The 17190-nt window shown below is 35.8% G+C and overlaps 1 protein-coding gene across 1 annotated transcript in view; it reads right to left on the reverse strand.

Moving 5' to 3' along the window:
* Positions 1-16914, reverse strand: part of LOC134536970 (stromal interaction molecule homolog) — a 52021-nt gene extending 35107 nt beyond the window's left edge. The window contains exons 1-2 of the mRNA XM_063377085.1: positions 16450-16914; positions 7162-7304 (exon numbers count right to left, since the gene is read on the reverse strand). Coding sequence (XP_063233155.1) covers positions 7162-7304; positions 16450-16648 — 342 coding nt within the window. The 5' untranslated portion in view covers positions 16649-16914. The remainder of the gene's footprint in view (positions 1-7161; positions 7305-16449) is intronic.
* Positions 16915-17190: the final 276 nt, after the last annotated feature.

Genomic DNA, 17190 nt, shown 5'->3' on the forward strand with positions numbered 1-17190 from the left:
GTTTCCAAATAGAACTGAATAAATAAATTGCCAGCAAAATTACACGAAAAAGCATCAAAACCACCCCTATTTCAATGAAATAAAAGAGTATTTTAATTAAATCGATTTACAATGAATAAATAATAACGATCAAGGCCAGGCTGGGGGAGACTCCACCTCCCTGCAGACACGTAGACAAGGAGGGGGGGGGGGGATGTCCGTGGGGTTTCGGACACCTCCCTTCTAGGATTCAAAACAGAATAAGAAAATCATAGCAAAATATAGTGCAGAGAGATAATTTTGGAAGGATGTTTGTAATCTTTACTGGGCTCCAATGATGTATTTGCTCCCTATTATAGACAGAAAATGTTTACTGCATAAAAGCGGCAGGAATTGTGCTTCTATGTAGTGCATATTTAGGACAGTCTGCACACGTGTTAATGTAAGCATGCCTTTCATACCAACATAACATGTGTGTTTCACGTATTTAATAACTTTAATGTATATATGTATTTACGACATCTTTCAACTTAAATAATTGAACATTTGACATGAGAACAAAGTCTAAACAGTTAAATAAAAGCCGAAATATAAAATGTTCAGTTTTTTTTTCTCTGCCAAAATATTTTTTTTTTAATTTCTATGTGTAAACGTAGTAGTTCTAAAAGTCAATAAGATCATTAAAAAATTTACTCTTAAAAAATGATGTAATGGCTGTACTGACCGCCTCCTTCGCAAAATCCTGGCAACGACCCTGCTCCGTGCAGTGGCAAACCACCGCAGGATCCCCTGGCCTAGTTAGTGTCCCTGTGGTAATTACCACCAACAGTTCCCCGACCAGACTCCAGGCTGATCAAAGCATCGCCATTACGCAACCGTGCCACTTTGTAAGCATCCAGACCTGCCTCCTTTTGTATTACTTGGTTTATTCATTTATTCTTCGTCTAATAAATCAATGAACGCCGGCTGCACGGACGAAAATGTGTCCCGTAAAGCAGAGTCCCATTACGCTGTGTCCCGTTATGCTCATTGTACGCTTGTGCCGCATCTATCTCTCTTCCACTCGATTGGAACAACCATCCATTTGACTTTTTTGAGGCACATTAAACTTGAAACACTCCCATTCGTTTCCTACTTTTCCTATCATCGTCCTATCCTTAACAGAATAACACAGATTTGAAGAATTTAAATAGCTAACATGTATAAAAGTTATATGTTAAAATAATCTCTTCGTTAAAAGTAATAAACATATTTGAATTGATGAGTGCAAATAAAAGTAAATTTATCAATTAAATCGTAGATTTCATTTCACTCCTTCTTTGTATCCATAGAAAATAGTGATAATTCAATAAAAATGATTCAATTTTATTCATAAAAGTATGCAATCATTTCATCAATGTTTTGTTATGACGTCGTCACGTTAAACTATCGTCCGTAAACCAACTTTACAGACAACCAATTTTTTTTAAAATACATTTTAATGTATCTCTTAACAGCATTGCAAAGACCTCAATAGTTGAAGAACAGGTGAAAATTATATTTAAAAAAAAAAAAATCACTAAACAAAGAAAAATTATTTAAAAATGCTACATTATATCCAATTCAATGTACATTCTGATAACTAATGACTAATGAGATAAGAAAGTTCTGGAAGGATCTTAACTAATTACATAAATGATATAAACAAGACTATATTTTTTATAAAATCTTACATCCATATAATTTTTACATGTGAAGAATGGCACATGATAAAATTATATCTAGAAGACTAAAATGAGAGTATCACAAAGAAACCCACAGACCACAGATGGAAACAGGACTGGCTACCTTGCCCCATTTAACTACTGACTACGTTTGCCTTGCCAGTACTGCCAGCTCCCAGTGTTGCTAAAGCAGTGGCAAAGGTGGCACTCGTGACACATTACAAAGTGAAAGCTAAAGCTTTGTTCAAACAACACATATATTTAAACACTGGTTGAAATCTCCTATAAAAGTTCATTAATACAAACAAAATTTTGCAAGGAAAAAAAAATATCTAAATAGTTACAATCAAACTGTCAACCACCATTGGAAAAATTTTCAACATAACAAGATGGCTTTTAAATGGAGATTGTGTTGCTTTGTACTTCATGTGCTCACAGTAATGCTTTACTGAAGCAACGATCTAACCAAACCAACAAGACGTAAAACAATGAATACGTTGATGGCCACTCAAGTCACGCTCTCTCATTTCAATGCACACTAGCTAATGCACGTCCTTGACAGATGGATGGCAGGTCAAGTGCATAAAAGTGCTGCTGATGCTGAAAATTCGAACGAGATACGGCACAAAGAGGGGTTTTAATGAACAACTCCAGCCAATGTGTCTTCTCCGCCGGTTACCACGAAAAGTACTGCGAACTGCCAGCAGTATTTTTAAAGAGGTAATTGTGCTGGAAGTGTTCCCACAGTTTGCACCGGAGCGAGACAACTCCAGTTCCGCTGGCCGCTCTGAAGGCTGGGAGCATTTCAAGGCCACTCATGCACTCTGTCCTGGAAGTAGTTGAATCCCTCGTTCACTGGGACCAATGTGTTGTCTGGGTATCTACAAATATCTGGTGTACCAATTTTCAGCACACACTTTTTCTGGATCTTTAAATACTATTTTTTCTTACAACTTTTCTATATCCCAGGGATTTTTCTTCTGTAAGTGAGCCTGAATTCAACTGAAACACTTCCTCTGCAGGTTTATCCCAACAAAATAAGTTGAAAACATATAAACGACTTATGGTTTAAAAATTTCCTCCCAAGGCTGGTAAACATCTTTGAAGTTGGAGCTGAACAACATTTTTATTGTAAATAATTGGGAAAGTATTTAAGACTGACCACCGAGCATCTGGATTACGTTTAATTGAATGAATTTCTACGACCAGAGCTTATTGGGGTAATAAACTTATTTTTCTCATACTTTAATTTTGAGACAGTGACAAATTTGTGGTGGTTGTAAAACTTCATTCGATTAAACATACATATACAGACGCTCAAAATCAATCTTGAACACTTTCTCTATTATTTACAATAAAAAAATGTTGTTAAGCTCCATCTTTGGACAACTTTTTTTACACCTATGATATTACACTAAGTGAAAATATATTGAAAATGTTTGACAGAAATACAAATGCAAAGGCAATATCGAGTCAAAATTTTAAAAAACAGACCTTAAATAGAAGTAGTAAAAAAAAACCAACATGTAAGTGTGTGAGCCTTAATTAACTAAGAGACACGACAAAGTATGAGCAAGGAAACAAACCACTTCCAATTTATCACGCCAGAAAAAGTTTTATGGAACAGTTTCCATGTTTCATCAATTTAAGCAAGCAAGGAGCCCACATATTAACTTAATTTCATAAATTTGAAAAATTACATTCGGTAGCTTCACTCTGAAATTGAGACTGACGTCTGCCTAAGATATCGAAACGGGCAAAGGAAAAAAACAATGCAGAGTGTCAATACCGCATGAGTTCTCAAAACACTGCGTGTAGCTCCATGGAGGCGGACGGAAGGGCTCGTAAAGGTTTTGGCACCCTTGGCCCCCGAGGTCCGCCACAACAGTGACGCATTATGGCTGGCAGCGTCACGGGAGCCCGCGCAAGCGAGAGCACATTATGAGGAATTGGCAGCACGCAGCGGTGATAGTGGCACCGTGCCAGGACCCGTGCACGGCTGGCAGAGGGCAAGGTTCACACGCACGCACGCACACACGGGCACGCTTGACTGCGGCAAGACGAAGAGTGCGGTCCGCTCCCATCTCAAACACACGCACATTTGTGAACGGCAGCAATTAAATCTGATGCTCGTTACAACTCAGAGAAAATAATACAATGCATTCTTTTCTCATCAAATTTATTACAATGTCGGCAATTAGCAATTTCATTATAATGCCTATGTTTTGTATTTCTTTTTATGCGTTTTATATTTTGATGTTTATCTTTAATAGTTATATTTTAAACTTTATTTGTTTGTTTGTATTGTTTATATGTTGTCCTTGTATATATGTGTCGTGCCCACCGCTAAAGCCCTCAGTTGTTGGTGGGCAAGTTACAACATTAATAAATAAATAAATAAATAAATAAATAAATGAATAAATAAATAAATAAATTACCTCATTACATTCAAGGTGTTTACATATGTGCACATACTTAACACCCTATTTTCCAGCAATCTGAAAATTGTATATGTGTGTGTATATATATATATATATATAAATATATATATATATATATATATATATATATATATATATATATATATATATATATATATAAAGATGTGATGGAGTAAGGTCTGTACTTTGAATATTAACAAAAGATATCACACATTTTTATAACTTTTGTCCGACTGTTACAAAAGGGTTTTTAAGGAGTTCAGCTACATAGTAACATATGTCATGAAGGTAAAATTTAGGCCCCTGTTTATTTCAATACGAAGTCATAGGCACAGTTAATCTTAGAAATATTTGGGTGCCAGCCACATAAACGTTTTGTTTTATGATCTGATAAAAACATTTCCACGAAAAAAAACTTAAATATATTTATTTTCTGTACTAATACATGGTAATAATTCCTTCAACTGTCACAAAAAAAAATGATAATTTTGGCACATTTTATAGACATGAAAATAAATCCAAAGAAAACATAACACATTAAAAAATTATTTTCTATTTGTTTAGTTAAAAAAAAAGATAAAAATCTTTGTGTTTATACTTGAATATAAGCTGTAATACAATGGGAAGTTCTCACACACCGATACAGCATTCAGCAATCCACCAACTCACTCACTGCTGGACAGACATCCGTACACATAAACTTATAAAAACACATGCACACACGAGCTAATGCCTCGGGAGCCCGCCACAATGGGAAAGGCAATCCAGTACACACCGTTATCAAACGTTAGCTCAACGTCGCCCATTGTGCAGACTGCTAGATTTTTTCCGTTCATTAATGCTGAAACGTATATATAAAAATAACAGTTATGCAACACGCATTCCATTAACAAGAAGTGGTTTGAATATGAACCACTTGTGGCAAGCACACTAAACATAGTTAAAAAAAAACAAACATAAACTGCATTTTCAGGGTCAAATGGATCTATATTCAACAACAACCTTCACATATAGTGATCCTAAAAGATGTATGTATCAACAGCCAAAAATGTGTTACTGCACATTATATACATGATCTACTGAAATTGTAAACTATAAATTAACAATGTATTGTAAAGGCAAACCTAAAGGCACACACACACACTATAGAAGAGTTCTGTGAGCACCATATCTACATAAATGCAAAATCATGAGTGAGAAAATTTGGTTAACTAGTTGTGTTGAAATACAGTACCACTAACAAAGTAAACAGATGTTACAGGTCACTCGTTCTATGTCCCCGCATGATGCCAGGATTGGAAACAACGTGGTGGTTCAAAAGGAATGCAAGGGGAATGCGAGGCAATGGGACACAAAGCAGGACGGTCGTGGCACGGAACTGGTACAAGAATGGGTACAGGTGACAATGGAGGCGACAGTGTACCCAAGGAGAACAGAGAGCTCGAAACCGCACGGTGGAGGAACGCTGCAAGGCAGAACATGTAGGTGACGGGAAGAAGCGGTGAGAGACAACACACACAGAAGAGGCAAACGCAGAGGGACTAGAGAACAGCCAGCTCACCAACCACAGACTGGAAGCTACTGATAAACTGTGTTTGTGTAAACCAATGCAAATAATTTCATATGCATTCATGAAAGAGAAGGGACCGGGGGGGACAAGAAGGGGGGAAGAGGAAAGGACATGTTTAGCGATCATGTGTGGCCTTGGGTTTCTGAGGTATAATAATTTTACTTAAAAAATATAATGTTTTGTTTTTAAAGTAAAAATTTGTATTCTTCAATTGAACTTTGATTTAGCAAACCTTGTCATGTCTTATTTTTTTTTGACCACCTGTGATACACTTTTAAATAATAGTAGTGGTTGAATCGAAAAGTGCTACCCAGTCAATTCAGTGCCACAAGTTAAGACACTTTCTGCATCCAGACGACTCTGATTTCACTGACCAATTAGCACTGCACTTTAGTTTAATTTTTCTTTTATCCTCTGGGAATACCTCTAAAAGGCAGACTGCTTAGAAAATAATTGCTTTATCACCTTATCAAAGTTTGCCACCTATCGCGAATAGACTGTTTGGCCATGTGGGTGGACTAGCCAGACTTCACCTAAACACAATCACATGCCGTAGTGTCTTTATAGTGGAATGAACAATTTTGTACGAGTGTAAATGAGAGGAACATGCGAGAATGAAGGCGTGTTTCTTTAATTCCCTTGTTAGTGATTGACCACATTGCAGTACGTGATGATTCAAGGCACGTGATAAGACACCTACAGTTAGTTCACGGTTTCCGGGTACAAAGCATACCCGCTGCTAGAAAAGAGGATAGGTGTTTGGTGTAAACAATGACGTGAGAGGGATCACAGGTGATGTCACGATCCGAGCGAGAGACTTGGCCAGATCCGTGCTTCCTCTCACACGGAGGCCCTTGCACACTGAAACTGCCGATGCACTCCGTCAGGCTTGACGGAGTTTCTGGAAACTTAAACCACCGAATTCAATTTTTACATTTTTTCTGCCTGGAACCTTCTGCGTTTTACACATTTCTATTGGAACATTCAAGTTTTCAGTCACGCAAAGAATCATTTTCTAATAGGTTGATGTGCGGAACCCAACAAAAAAAATTTGCACTGAGATTAGCCTAGCGTGCCGGCCAACAGTGGTTTTTTTTCTTACAGGAAAATGAGTTTTTTTTTATTTATGAATATAATCCTTGATTTCTTGACACATAGCTTTGATTATTGAAGATTGGGAAATGTGAATTGTAAGATGCATGATGTTTGCCTATCCTCGTCCATTTTCATTGTTTTGTATTTGTTGCTACAATAATGAAATTCGAACACTTGTAGAAGACCGTTGTCCTACGCACGACGAGAGGACTGCACGCCAGTCAGGAGACTTGCACTTAAAGGAGACACCGTGCACTAATCATCTCTCCACGCCGACGCAGACACACCCCTTGACCTGGCACGTCCGGGCCTACGGCCGAAGCGATGACGGGAGAGGGCGAGCAAACGCCCGCGAGGGCTCGACAGCACTCACCTCGTCCGACTCGGACAGGTCGATGTTGCCGTTGGCGTCGTCATCGAGCTGGCGGTGCAAGGACTTGATGGCCTCCAGGCCGATCCTGTCGTGCGACGCCTGAGTCAGGCACGCCACGTCCTCGTTGCAGTGCTCCCCCAGGCCTGCGCAAGGAACACACGCGCGTAGCCAGTCCCGACCCCTCCCTTGGGGTCGTCCATTAATCATGTGATGTTTTTTTAGCAAATTTTTAACCCCCCCCTCCCTAGTGATTTGTGGTGAGGTTTTAGACTTACAACCCCCCCCCCCCCCCCCCCCCCCAAAGAAATCACGTGTATTCTTTTGGTACAAAATATTTTTTAAAAATTTCAGAATATTATCTTTAAATATAGGTATAATCTAATTTAATTCTGGAAAATTAAGCACAGTGATAAAAATGTCCAGACACACATTAAGGTTGTAGGTTTATTCTCACTGGCATAAAAATAATAAAGGAAAGGCTTATAAGTATAAATCGTGCGAAAAAATAAATACACGTGATATCTCTCTACACCTCCCTCCCCCCTTGTGATATTTCGAGATTTTTCCCGACCCCCCTCCCCCCCTTTTCGAGCCTCACGTGATTAATGGACGATCCCCTTACAGGATTTAAAAGAGAGAAAAAATTGCTGGCAGCTGCGTCCTTTTGTTAATAGTTCATTGACCATTAACCATGGACAGGTTATTAAATTATAAGTGCTGTATCAAGCTGCTACACATGTCTTTCTGAATAATTCTTACGTAATTGGAGTCCTAATATGCTACCTTTCTACGAAATAACACACTATGGCTCAAATGAGAACAGTATGCCTATTTTTAGTTCACACTAAACACATCTATACATTTCACTAATTATTTTCTTCTGAAGTAAAATTGATTTTTTTTAAGAACCTTTATGCAGTATGATTGAAATGATGGTGTGAATTGCTTACTTACTGCTCTTAAGTAAAACAAACATAATTGCTGCTTTCATTTCATACAGCTGATACCTTACAGTTAAAACTGTATGTATGAAAAATCAATGTGCGTGTGTGATCCAGTATCACGCAAAAAATACAGAATGGATTTTGAAGTAAAATATTTTTTTTTTGTTACTTAGGTTTTCTGGCAAACTTAACACATAAGCGAAGAGTCGTTACTAAACTAGACACCTAAGAGGGTGAAAAAGTTGTTAATAAATTTTTTTTTTAAAAATAAATATATCTCTAAAGCTAACTAAGCAGTTGCCTCTAGACTAGAGGCATCAGACAGGCACGGAGAAATGGCGGCACGAGAGAATTGTAAGCTACTTGATGAAACATTCATTCAACCTACAGCACACCACCACAGCAGATTAACAGTGGTGAACAAACTACAGTACCTAACAACAAAAATTTTATTCAACAACCTGAGGAAAAAAAATTGGTTGTCTGTAAAGTCGGTTTACGGACGATAGTTTAACGTGACGTCATAACAAAACATTGATGAAATGATTGCATACATTTATGAATAAAATTGAATCATTTTTATTGAATTATCACTATTTTGTATGGATACAAAGAAGGAGTGAAATGAAATCTACAAATTAATTGATAAATTTACTTTTATTTGCACTCATTAATTCAAATATGTTTATTACTTTAACGAAGAGATTATTTTAACTATAACTTTTATACAGGTTTGCTATTTAACTTCTTCCAATCTGTGTTATTCTGTTAAGGATAGTACGATGATAGGAAAAGTAGGAAACGAATGGGAGTGTTTCAAGTTTAATGTGGCTCGAAAAAGTCAAATTTATGGTTTTTCCAATCAAGTGGAAGAGAGATAGATGCGGTGCAAGCGTACAATGAGCTTAACGGGACAATGTGCTTAACGGGACAATGAGTCATCCGTTTTCGTGCGTGCAGCCGACGTTCATCGATTTATAGACGTCACGTCAAAAAATCACACAACTAGGCAAAAATCGAACCGTGGGATTCAACCCAACACGGCAGGTGTCCCGGCAGCTGCGGCAGACAGTTGCAGGCAACGCCGGCGATAAACAACGAGCGCTGTCAAGACGAAGCATGGACTTTATGTTCTTGTCCGAGAACTTGTCTCGAATCGTTCAGTTGCCGGTCCCAAGCCTCGTGCAACTCCCAACAGCAGTGACCAAACATAATGTAACACAACATCCTTACGAGACATGGCATGCAAAAACTGGTGACATGCTGGCCAATTGTAAACTTGTAAGAAAGAACCGAAAAAGAGATGCACGCAGTTGCACACATCAACAACTCAAATTTTGTACAATCCAAACTTTATTTGTGTGACAACTACTCCACTAATTCAAAAATCATGCAATAAATTCAGACTTTCAAACATCAGAATACTACACAACCTGACTTCTTTAATTATTCTTCAGATATTGTGTGAGAATTAAATTTAGACTATATACCAATTAATTGAAATCCTAAAATCTGCATTGCACATATGCAAACTCAACTTAATGGCAATGGAAATTCATTCACGACAAAGAAACTTTCAAAAAAATGTCAGGAACCACTAGAGTAGAAGCAAAAATGTCTCTGATGAGATCAATATTAAAAACAAGTCAGGAAACAAGACGTGATTTCGGGTTGGATGGCCCGAAACTCGAGTTCCCAGTTATTCCCACAGGGAGGCGGCCATGGCGAGATGATTCTGCAGTGGTTGACCCCTGCCTTCGCGTTACAGAGATTAGTCTCATACACCATGATGGTTTTTCATTTTTTATTAATAATTACTTTTATTTAAGGACTATTTCCAAAATTTTAATTTGATACCACCCTTGCATCTGCTATTCGGCCACAGTTGTTTCCACAGACATTCACTTGGTACTTGGTGTAATATCACGTGTGTAAATTAAGTCTTCATAATTATCATCAGTTGCAAACCCTTTTTACACACACAAAATAAAATAAGTGAATATCTGTGTAAAATAATTGTGGCAGAAAAACAAATGCAAGGGAAGTATAAAGTCAAAATTTTAGAAATAGTCCTTAAATAAATGTAATAATGAAAGAAAAAAAAAACCAACATGTAGGTGAGTATGAGCCTTAAGGGGTTAACACGGCCCTGAACCAGAGATGGAAATTTTTCCGAAGTAAAAAATCAAAGACAACTTATATAAAAAATTATATTAACTAAAACCTCTTTCTCCTGCACTTAAAATTTTTAAATCATAGAGAAATCCATACACAATAATTTGGGGGATAACCAAATGTAGCCTATGTTGCAAATATTCACATAAGAAGGGTCTGTACTTATTTCAATGTGGAGAATAACAATTTTTTTTTAAAAAATAGTAATGTTTTATTTTTCCTTCTAATCAACATACTTAGATTTACATATCATTAACATTCATTTGCAAGTATAACAAATTTACAAGACTATTTGAATATTCAATAATTTATGGTTTATTAAAGATAATATCTAAATTTTTTGCTGTTTCTGTCGTAGGTACTTATAAAAAAAAATTAGACTGAACTGATTATGATAATTATGAATCAACTATATATCCAAATCACAGTTTGATTAAGAAGAGATTTCTTGTTTATTTTTACTATTATATATAATAATTATATTTTTTGTTTAGTAATATATTAATAAATGTTAATTTATTACAAAGATTTTAATTTTTGATCATATTATCATATACTTGAATAAAATATTAATTTATGATCTGATTTTGGTTTTTTTTATAAGTACACCAGAAAGAACCAAACAATTTAATGTATTATCTTAATAAACCATGAATTGGTGAATATTAAAATAAATCTTGTAAATTTGGTCTACTTGCAAATGAACGTTAATGGCGTGTAAATCTAGCTAAGTTGATCATAAGGAAAAGAAAGAAACATTAGTACTAGTATTTTAACATAGATATGTACCTCAGACGATGAGAAAAGACTTTCAACGGCTTCCAGGCGTCGCCACGAGGCAGAAGCTGTGCAAGAGACGGACGCTCTCCTATTACTAACCTCCCGACAATGCGTACCCTTGTCGGCAGTATCTGAGTCCGGTTGTGCAACAATGGAGGCAGGGGCCTCGTGCCGGCCGGTATCTCAGCTCTGTTTCGCAAGCACAGCACCCGGGACCCCTCCTTCCCCCCCCCCCCCCCTCGGTTACTAAACACAATGGCATCCACCGCCCGGCCGCCAGGGGCCCGCCACTGGTGCAATGTCCTCGTTTAGTCAACACGCGTTACCACAATCACCATGAAGCCCGGCGTGCATGCACTGACTCATCGGTCCGTCCCATTGACAGCGTCCCCTCGCCGAGGACCGAGCAGTGTAGCCTGCTCGGCATCCGAGCAGGTCTTTTCAGTGTTGCAAACCCCAAAAAAAAACCAACTAAAACTTATCAGCCTCCAGACTTCAGAGTCCGCAGGAAATTTAAATTACAAACCCTATTGTACTTGATCCCAAGTTCAACTGAGAAGCTTATGAAAACCAAACTAAATATTAATCATTCATTTTAAATTTGTCTTGTTTAAAAAATTTTTCACATTCATTATGTACAGTGAAGTTTGCAAAACCATATTTTAGATGAAATGTTATTTTAGACATGATAGTAATTCTTGCACCGGTATGTATGTTCTTATTTTACATAGTGCACAACATAACTTTGGCATTTGATTTGTGGAATATCTTTGGACATACAAAATGTTTACAAATCTCAACTTGTGGGTAAATTTAAAACATTATGTTGGAAATATTTAATTGCTAGTTGAAACAGGATGTCAGGTTTTCTCTATGAGACACAGTGTAAACTAGCAATGGTCTATGTCCACCATGTTCTAAATCAAACTTCCCCTTCAAAGAATGTATTGTAGCTGTAAATGTTTGACAAAAAGTTTATCTCTTAACCTACACTTAGGTATATATATATTTAGCAAATGTTGTACGTCATGTATTCTGGTTTGACAAAACGAATTTTTACCTAATTCTTACCAATGCAAATATTTCATTCTTATATTAACTAACAATCATGATCTGGTTATACACAAATAAAATAAGATGAGATGAAATATAGGTACCACTAAATAATCTGCCTGAGAACCATAAACAATTGTCGGCCCATGTTAATTTTTCTCTTGAAATTTGTTACAAGAAATAAGAATAATTTATGACTTGCTTGTTTAGTTTTACGCATGTAAATTTTGTAGAAATAGGTTAATCTGCATTATAAATTTTAGTGATATTGTTCAAATAGGCAAAAGTTTTAATAGAGGTCATTAAATTGAGTGTAAAATCAAGTTGACATTTATTTTTATAAGTAAGTACATTCAATCATGTATTTATTTACAGCACACACAAGGGTACATTGTTAATTTTACTGGGTAATATTTAGAGACAATAAAAAAAAAGTTTTCAAGCATACAATTGTGCCATTTGGAAACATATAACTATTTTCTTTTCCAAAATTCTTTTGTAATCACTTTTGAACTGATTTCACAGATTGTATGTTGTCCTAGTTTTTTTTTTTTTGCATTGTTGCATCATATTTCTCTGCTTATTTCTTTTAAAGCATCATGCTTCATGCAAATGTCCCTATTTTCTGTATCATTGTCTCGCTTCATAATCCTTTACATCAATGCAATAAGTATCTGATACATTGCGGAATAAATGTCAGACACTAAATATCAAGAAACATTTAGGTACAGTTTTCTCTCAGACACTAGGTCACAGGTTGGTCACTGGAGACAAGAAAGTAGTGCAATACGTATCGCGATACTAACATACGTATGCGACATTTAATGTCAGGCACGTTTACACAAGTGGTACATTATCACCTATGTTTTTTCAATATTTTTATAAATGATATCACTTAGGTCCTCAAAAACTTTACTGGTACCTTCTTTGCTGCTGATATTAAAATTTATAGGAAAATCCAAACTACTTATGATTGCTCATCATTACAAAATGACATTAATGAAGTCAATATTGGTGCAAATAAAATTTTGTTACTCTTAATGAACAAAAAAAAAAATGATAGTACCCTTTACTATAAAATATCACCCAGTGATTTATGACTATAAATTAGTAAACACATTCATTTCCAAAAAATTTCTAATGAAAGATCTTGGTCTTACATTAGATTCTAAATTGTATTTTCATAAGCATGTTGTTACTTATACCACACTTCTAGAAGAACACATTCCCATATCAAATATCTAAATTTTTATGCAACCAATTTTGATTCTATTCTATCCCTTTATCTTTAATTAGATCTAAACTTGAATACCGTAGTGCTTAATTATCTGGAATGACATCAAAGGTGATCAATAAAAATAACATCGAAAGTACACAAAATAAATTAATTAATCTAATTACTCTAAAGAATTTCCCCCAACCCTTCTTAACCTCACTTGCTGACATAGAAGTTACCTAGATTCCCTCTTTGTTCAAAACAGCTATAGTTATAAAATTAAATTTACTTACTTCCTCAATAATATAGGTACCTATCAAAGTTCCACAATTCAATAGTTGCCTCCTTTCAACTTTGTGTACTCTCCATAACGACCTAATCTATAGACTTATTTCCAACTAGGTACAATAAATTTAACAAGTAATTTATTTAATAAGTAATTCAGAATCTCTTTATGTATAATCTGTTTTTATAACATAATTTATACCTATATAATATTACTAGAGTTTCTTGTTCATTAATTGTTAATGTAATTTCCTAATTCGTGTTATATTGATTCACTGTTTTTTTTTTTAATACTAACTGTGATGTATGTATCCTTAATTGTGTTTTTGTGAGATTGTATAAATCCATATTTGCTTGGTTTCGTTTTGGTCGCTGCCGCTACATGGTCCACTCGCCTTCCGTATGTAGACCGGCGTGGATATGCCTGCCTGCTGTGGCATCCCTTCAGGCAGTGTAACTACTGTTGGTGTCGACAGTTTTGGCGTGTCCACGTAGCAGCACGAATCACTACTGCCCTTGTCTTAAACTAGTCGTGCCCACGGCACAAGCCATCGGGTGTTGGGGAGCATGTACAAAATTTAAAATAAATAAATTAAATAAATAATTTGTGGTTTTTTTTTCATTCTCGTTTGTTTTGGAAAACTATTGTGTTTGTTTCGTCTTTTTGTTTCGCCGTGTTTTTGTCTCGTTTCAACTGTTGTGCTAATTTTTTTGGGTTCAATATCTTTGTGCTGTCATCATTTGTGGGGTTTTTTTGTTCTGTTAGTCCATTTTTCTTTGTTTTTCTTTGTTTGTTGACCATACTCCTGTTATGGAATATTATGTGGTGTTTATATCCTGTTGACAACAGCAATTTTTTGCTTAATTTGTGTTTTTGTCTTTTGGGTTTTTTGTAGCTTTCTTCTACAGACATACATGTGCTTAGAAATGGCGTATGTCCAAAAGCTTACATAAAGTCATGCACTCCCATTGCACAAATCTTTCAAAGAGAATAAATAATAAAGTTTCAGATGTTGCCCAGCGTAAATGGGCCTTGAGGCAACTATTTTCTTGGAATTCAGAGTAATCCAAAAGTACTATTGCAGGCATTTTACCATTCTTTTCCCCTTAAATAGTGGCTTGTCTCAGAATCATCTGAAACAACACCACAATGGTCAGTGTGGTCAGTGACTAAAGCAAAGTCACAAAGGTAGTCTAGGTGTGAGCTGTTTTTGCAGAAGTCAAGAATTGTTATCCCAGTACCTACCAACATTGTTAATATAGTAAATCTACAAGACTTTTCTTCTATGAATAACTATATAATATATATATAGAATTGTGTCTATGTTTAACAACAATGCAAAAAAAATACATAAGTTTTAACTTGATTTAAATTTCTTTTTTGTCACAATTCTGCATAACTTGGTTTCCTATAGCACAAGTAAAGTGATTGAAAAAGGCACACTGTTTTGACCCAAAACCAGAATTTCCAAAGTCAAACCAAAACCAGAATAATCAAAAGTCAAAAAGTCTTGACACACACAAAAAAAAAGCACCATCACTAACTATGTTTGGTGCTGCGGGAGATAAAATCCTATGCTAAACGCGACCTCAAGTTAACCAACTTCCAAGTTTTTGTGCTTAGTGTTTAACAGCAGCTAATCAGAATATGATACATCACTTTAAACGAAAATTCAAGGTAACTATGTGGTGATATTTTCTTCAATATTTGGCACATCGTCTAGAGTCACTGCTTTTCCATTAACAAAGAAATAAAATTATGAAAGTTGTGTTTTTCGACACAAACAGATCTTCCTTTACTTACCCTAAAAAAAAAAGAAAAAAAGAAAAAAAAAACTGAAGTTTATACATAAAGTAGTGTACTGACATCAGTAAGACATTACCGCCATTTTACTAGTGGTTATATGGGCTTTGGTACTACCTACTTGTGTAAAGTGTGGTTTCTGTATTAATAAGACGAATAATCCGGTACATATTCTTAACGCATAATTTGGCGATTGCAACTATTAATAAAATTAATTAAAGTAGCCTGTAGAGTAATGTGGGTGCTGCCATTCCTGCATACATACTGTGCTTGCAAACATCTTGCCTCAGTAATGACTAGAGACCGGAAAAATTCGCGGATTCATTTCGTGATAGGCTGAAATTCAAACATGTGTACAATTCTGCTGGTTCTGCTATTGGCTCGCAGTTTAACTGGAGCTCTCTGGGCCAATGAGAGACTATCGACCAAAGAAGCGTCATAATCACCAGCTACCCAGTGGAGACGACTCACAATTTAGTACCCAATGAACACACGTGTTTACTTGAGATGTGCAGAGGATATTGGAGGCTATCCTAGAGGTCATTGAATCCGCAAATTTTTCCAGTCCATAGTAATGACAGATTCTGATTTTAAAGTCCTCAACTTTGTCTTCTGTATAAAAACAACTACACACAAAGATAGGATAAACCTTTTTTCTTTGAAAACATAAAAAAATCTTGAAATACTTGTTTAAAGAGTAAATAGAGAAACGTATGTAGTATTCGAAACAACCCCTGCCATAGTTTTTTTTTTATGGAAAGCCAAAACTATAAAAAATTCCATTAAATTTAATATGTAAACTATAAATTAAAAAAACAACCGTATGTCATGTAATTAACAAGAAGCTAGCTACAATTCTTTTATTGTTTTTAATGACATACGTCAAACTCGAACCCATTTTACCTTCAACCATTTTGGTGACAGTATAACCTTCTCATCGGGAATCATTCAATTTCTAACAAATTCCACAGGGCATTATTCCTAGGATGTAACATTATGCTAACTGAACAAATAGACTGTCAGATGCCAACCTGCTTCGATACCAGCTGATTGTTCTTCTATTAGCGCTGCCCTAGATCTTGAGATCGCGCTACCACTCGCATATGATATCGGTTTATAAGGCTCGTGTTGCACTTGGAGATGGACATTTTCATTTTCACTAAGCCCGATACGCCACAGACACGAAGTTAAAATGTAAAAAATTAACAGATTTCGACGAGGAATCAACATATTGAAGAAAAACAACAAACTTTTAATTAATCACACGACCGCCTCACGAAACGCGACCGGCAACTCAAATCGTTCGCAAGTAAAACCATTTCCATAAAACAAACTATAAAAACAAATTAGTAAATTCTCTGTGGGTTGATACAAATGTCATAATTTGTCTTCCACATCTAATCACAACTTCTACGCCAAGGTTGATGAACATTCGTAGCGGAGGTCATGGAGTTCCTGTCCAATCCACAACCTGACTCAAAAAATTACCATGAAATGGCTGCCGGCAAACAAAAAATTAAAAGCAAGATATACGTACTATTCATAACTATAAAATATTATATAAAGAACAAATTTTAATATATTAAAGTTAAACATAAAAATAATTTTTAAACTTATATTTTATCACTTAACCGCACCAATATTTAATTGATCTAACTGCATCACAGACATTGTATTGACACGGCAGAAATCAAAACTTAAGTCCCAGTACCGTCCGCCCTGTTGGGGCGTTCATGTCAGTGTTGCATTTTAAAGATGTTGCTTTAAAATTT

Source organism: Bacillus rossius, chromosome 11 (genome assembly GCF_032445375.1).
Source record: "Bacillus rossius redtenbacheri isolate Brsri chromosome 11, Brsri_v3, whole genome shotgun sequence".
NCBI classification, from domain to species: domain Eukaryota; kingdom Metazoa; phylum Arthropoda; class Insecta; order Phasmatodea; family Bacillidae; genus Bacillus; species Bacillus rossius.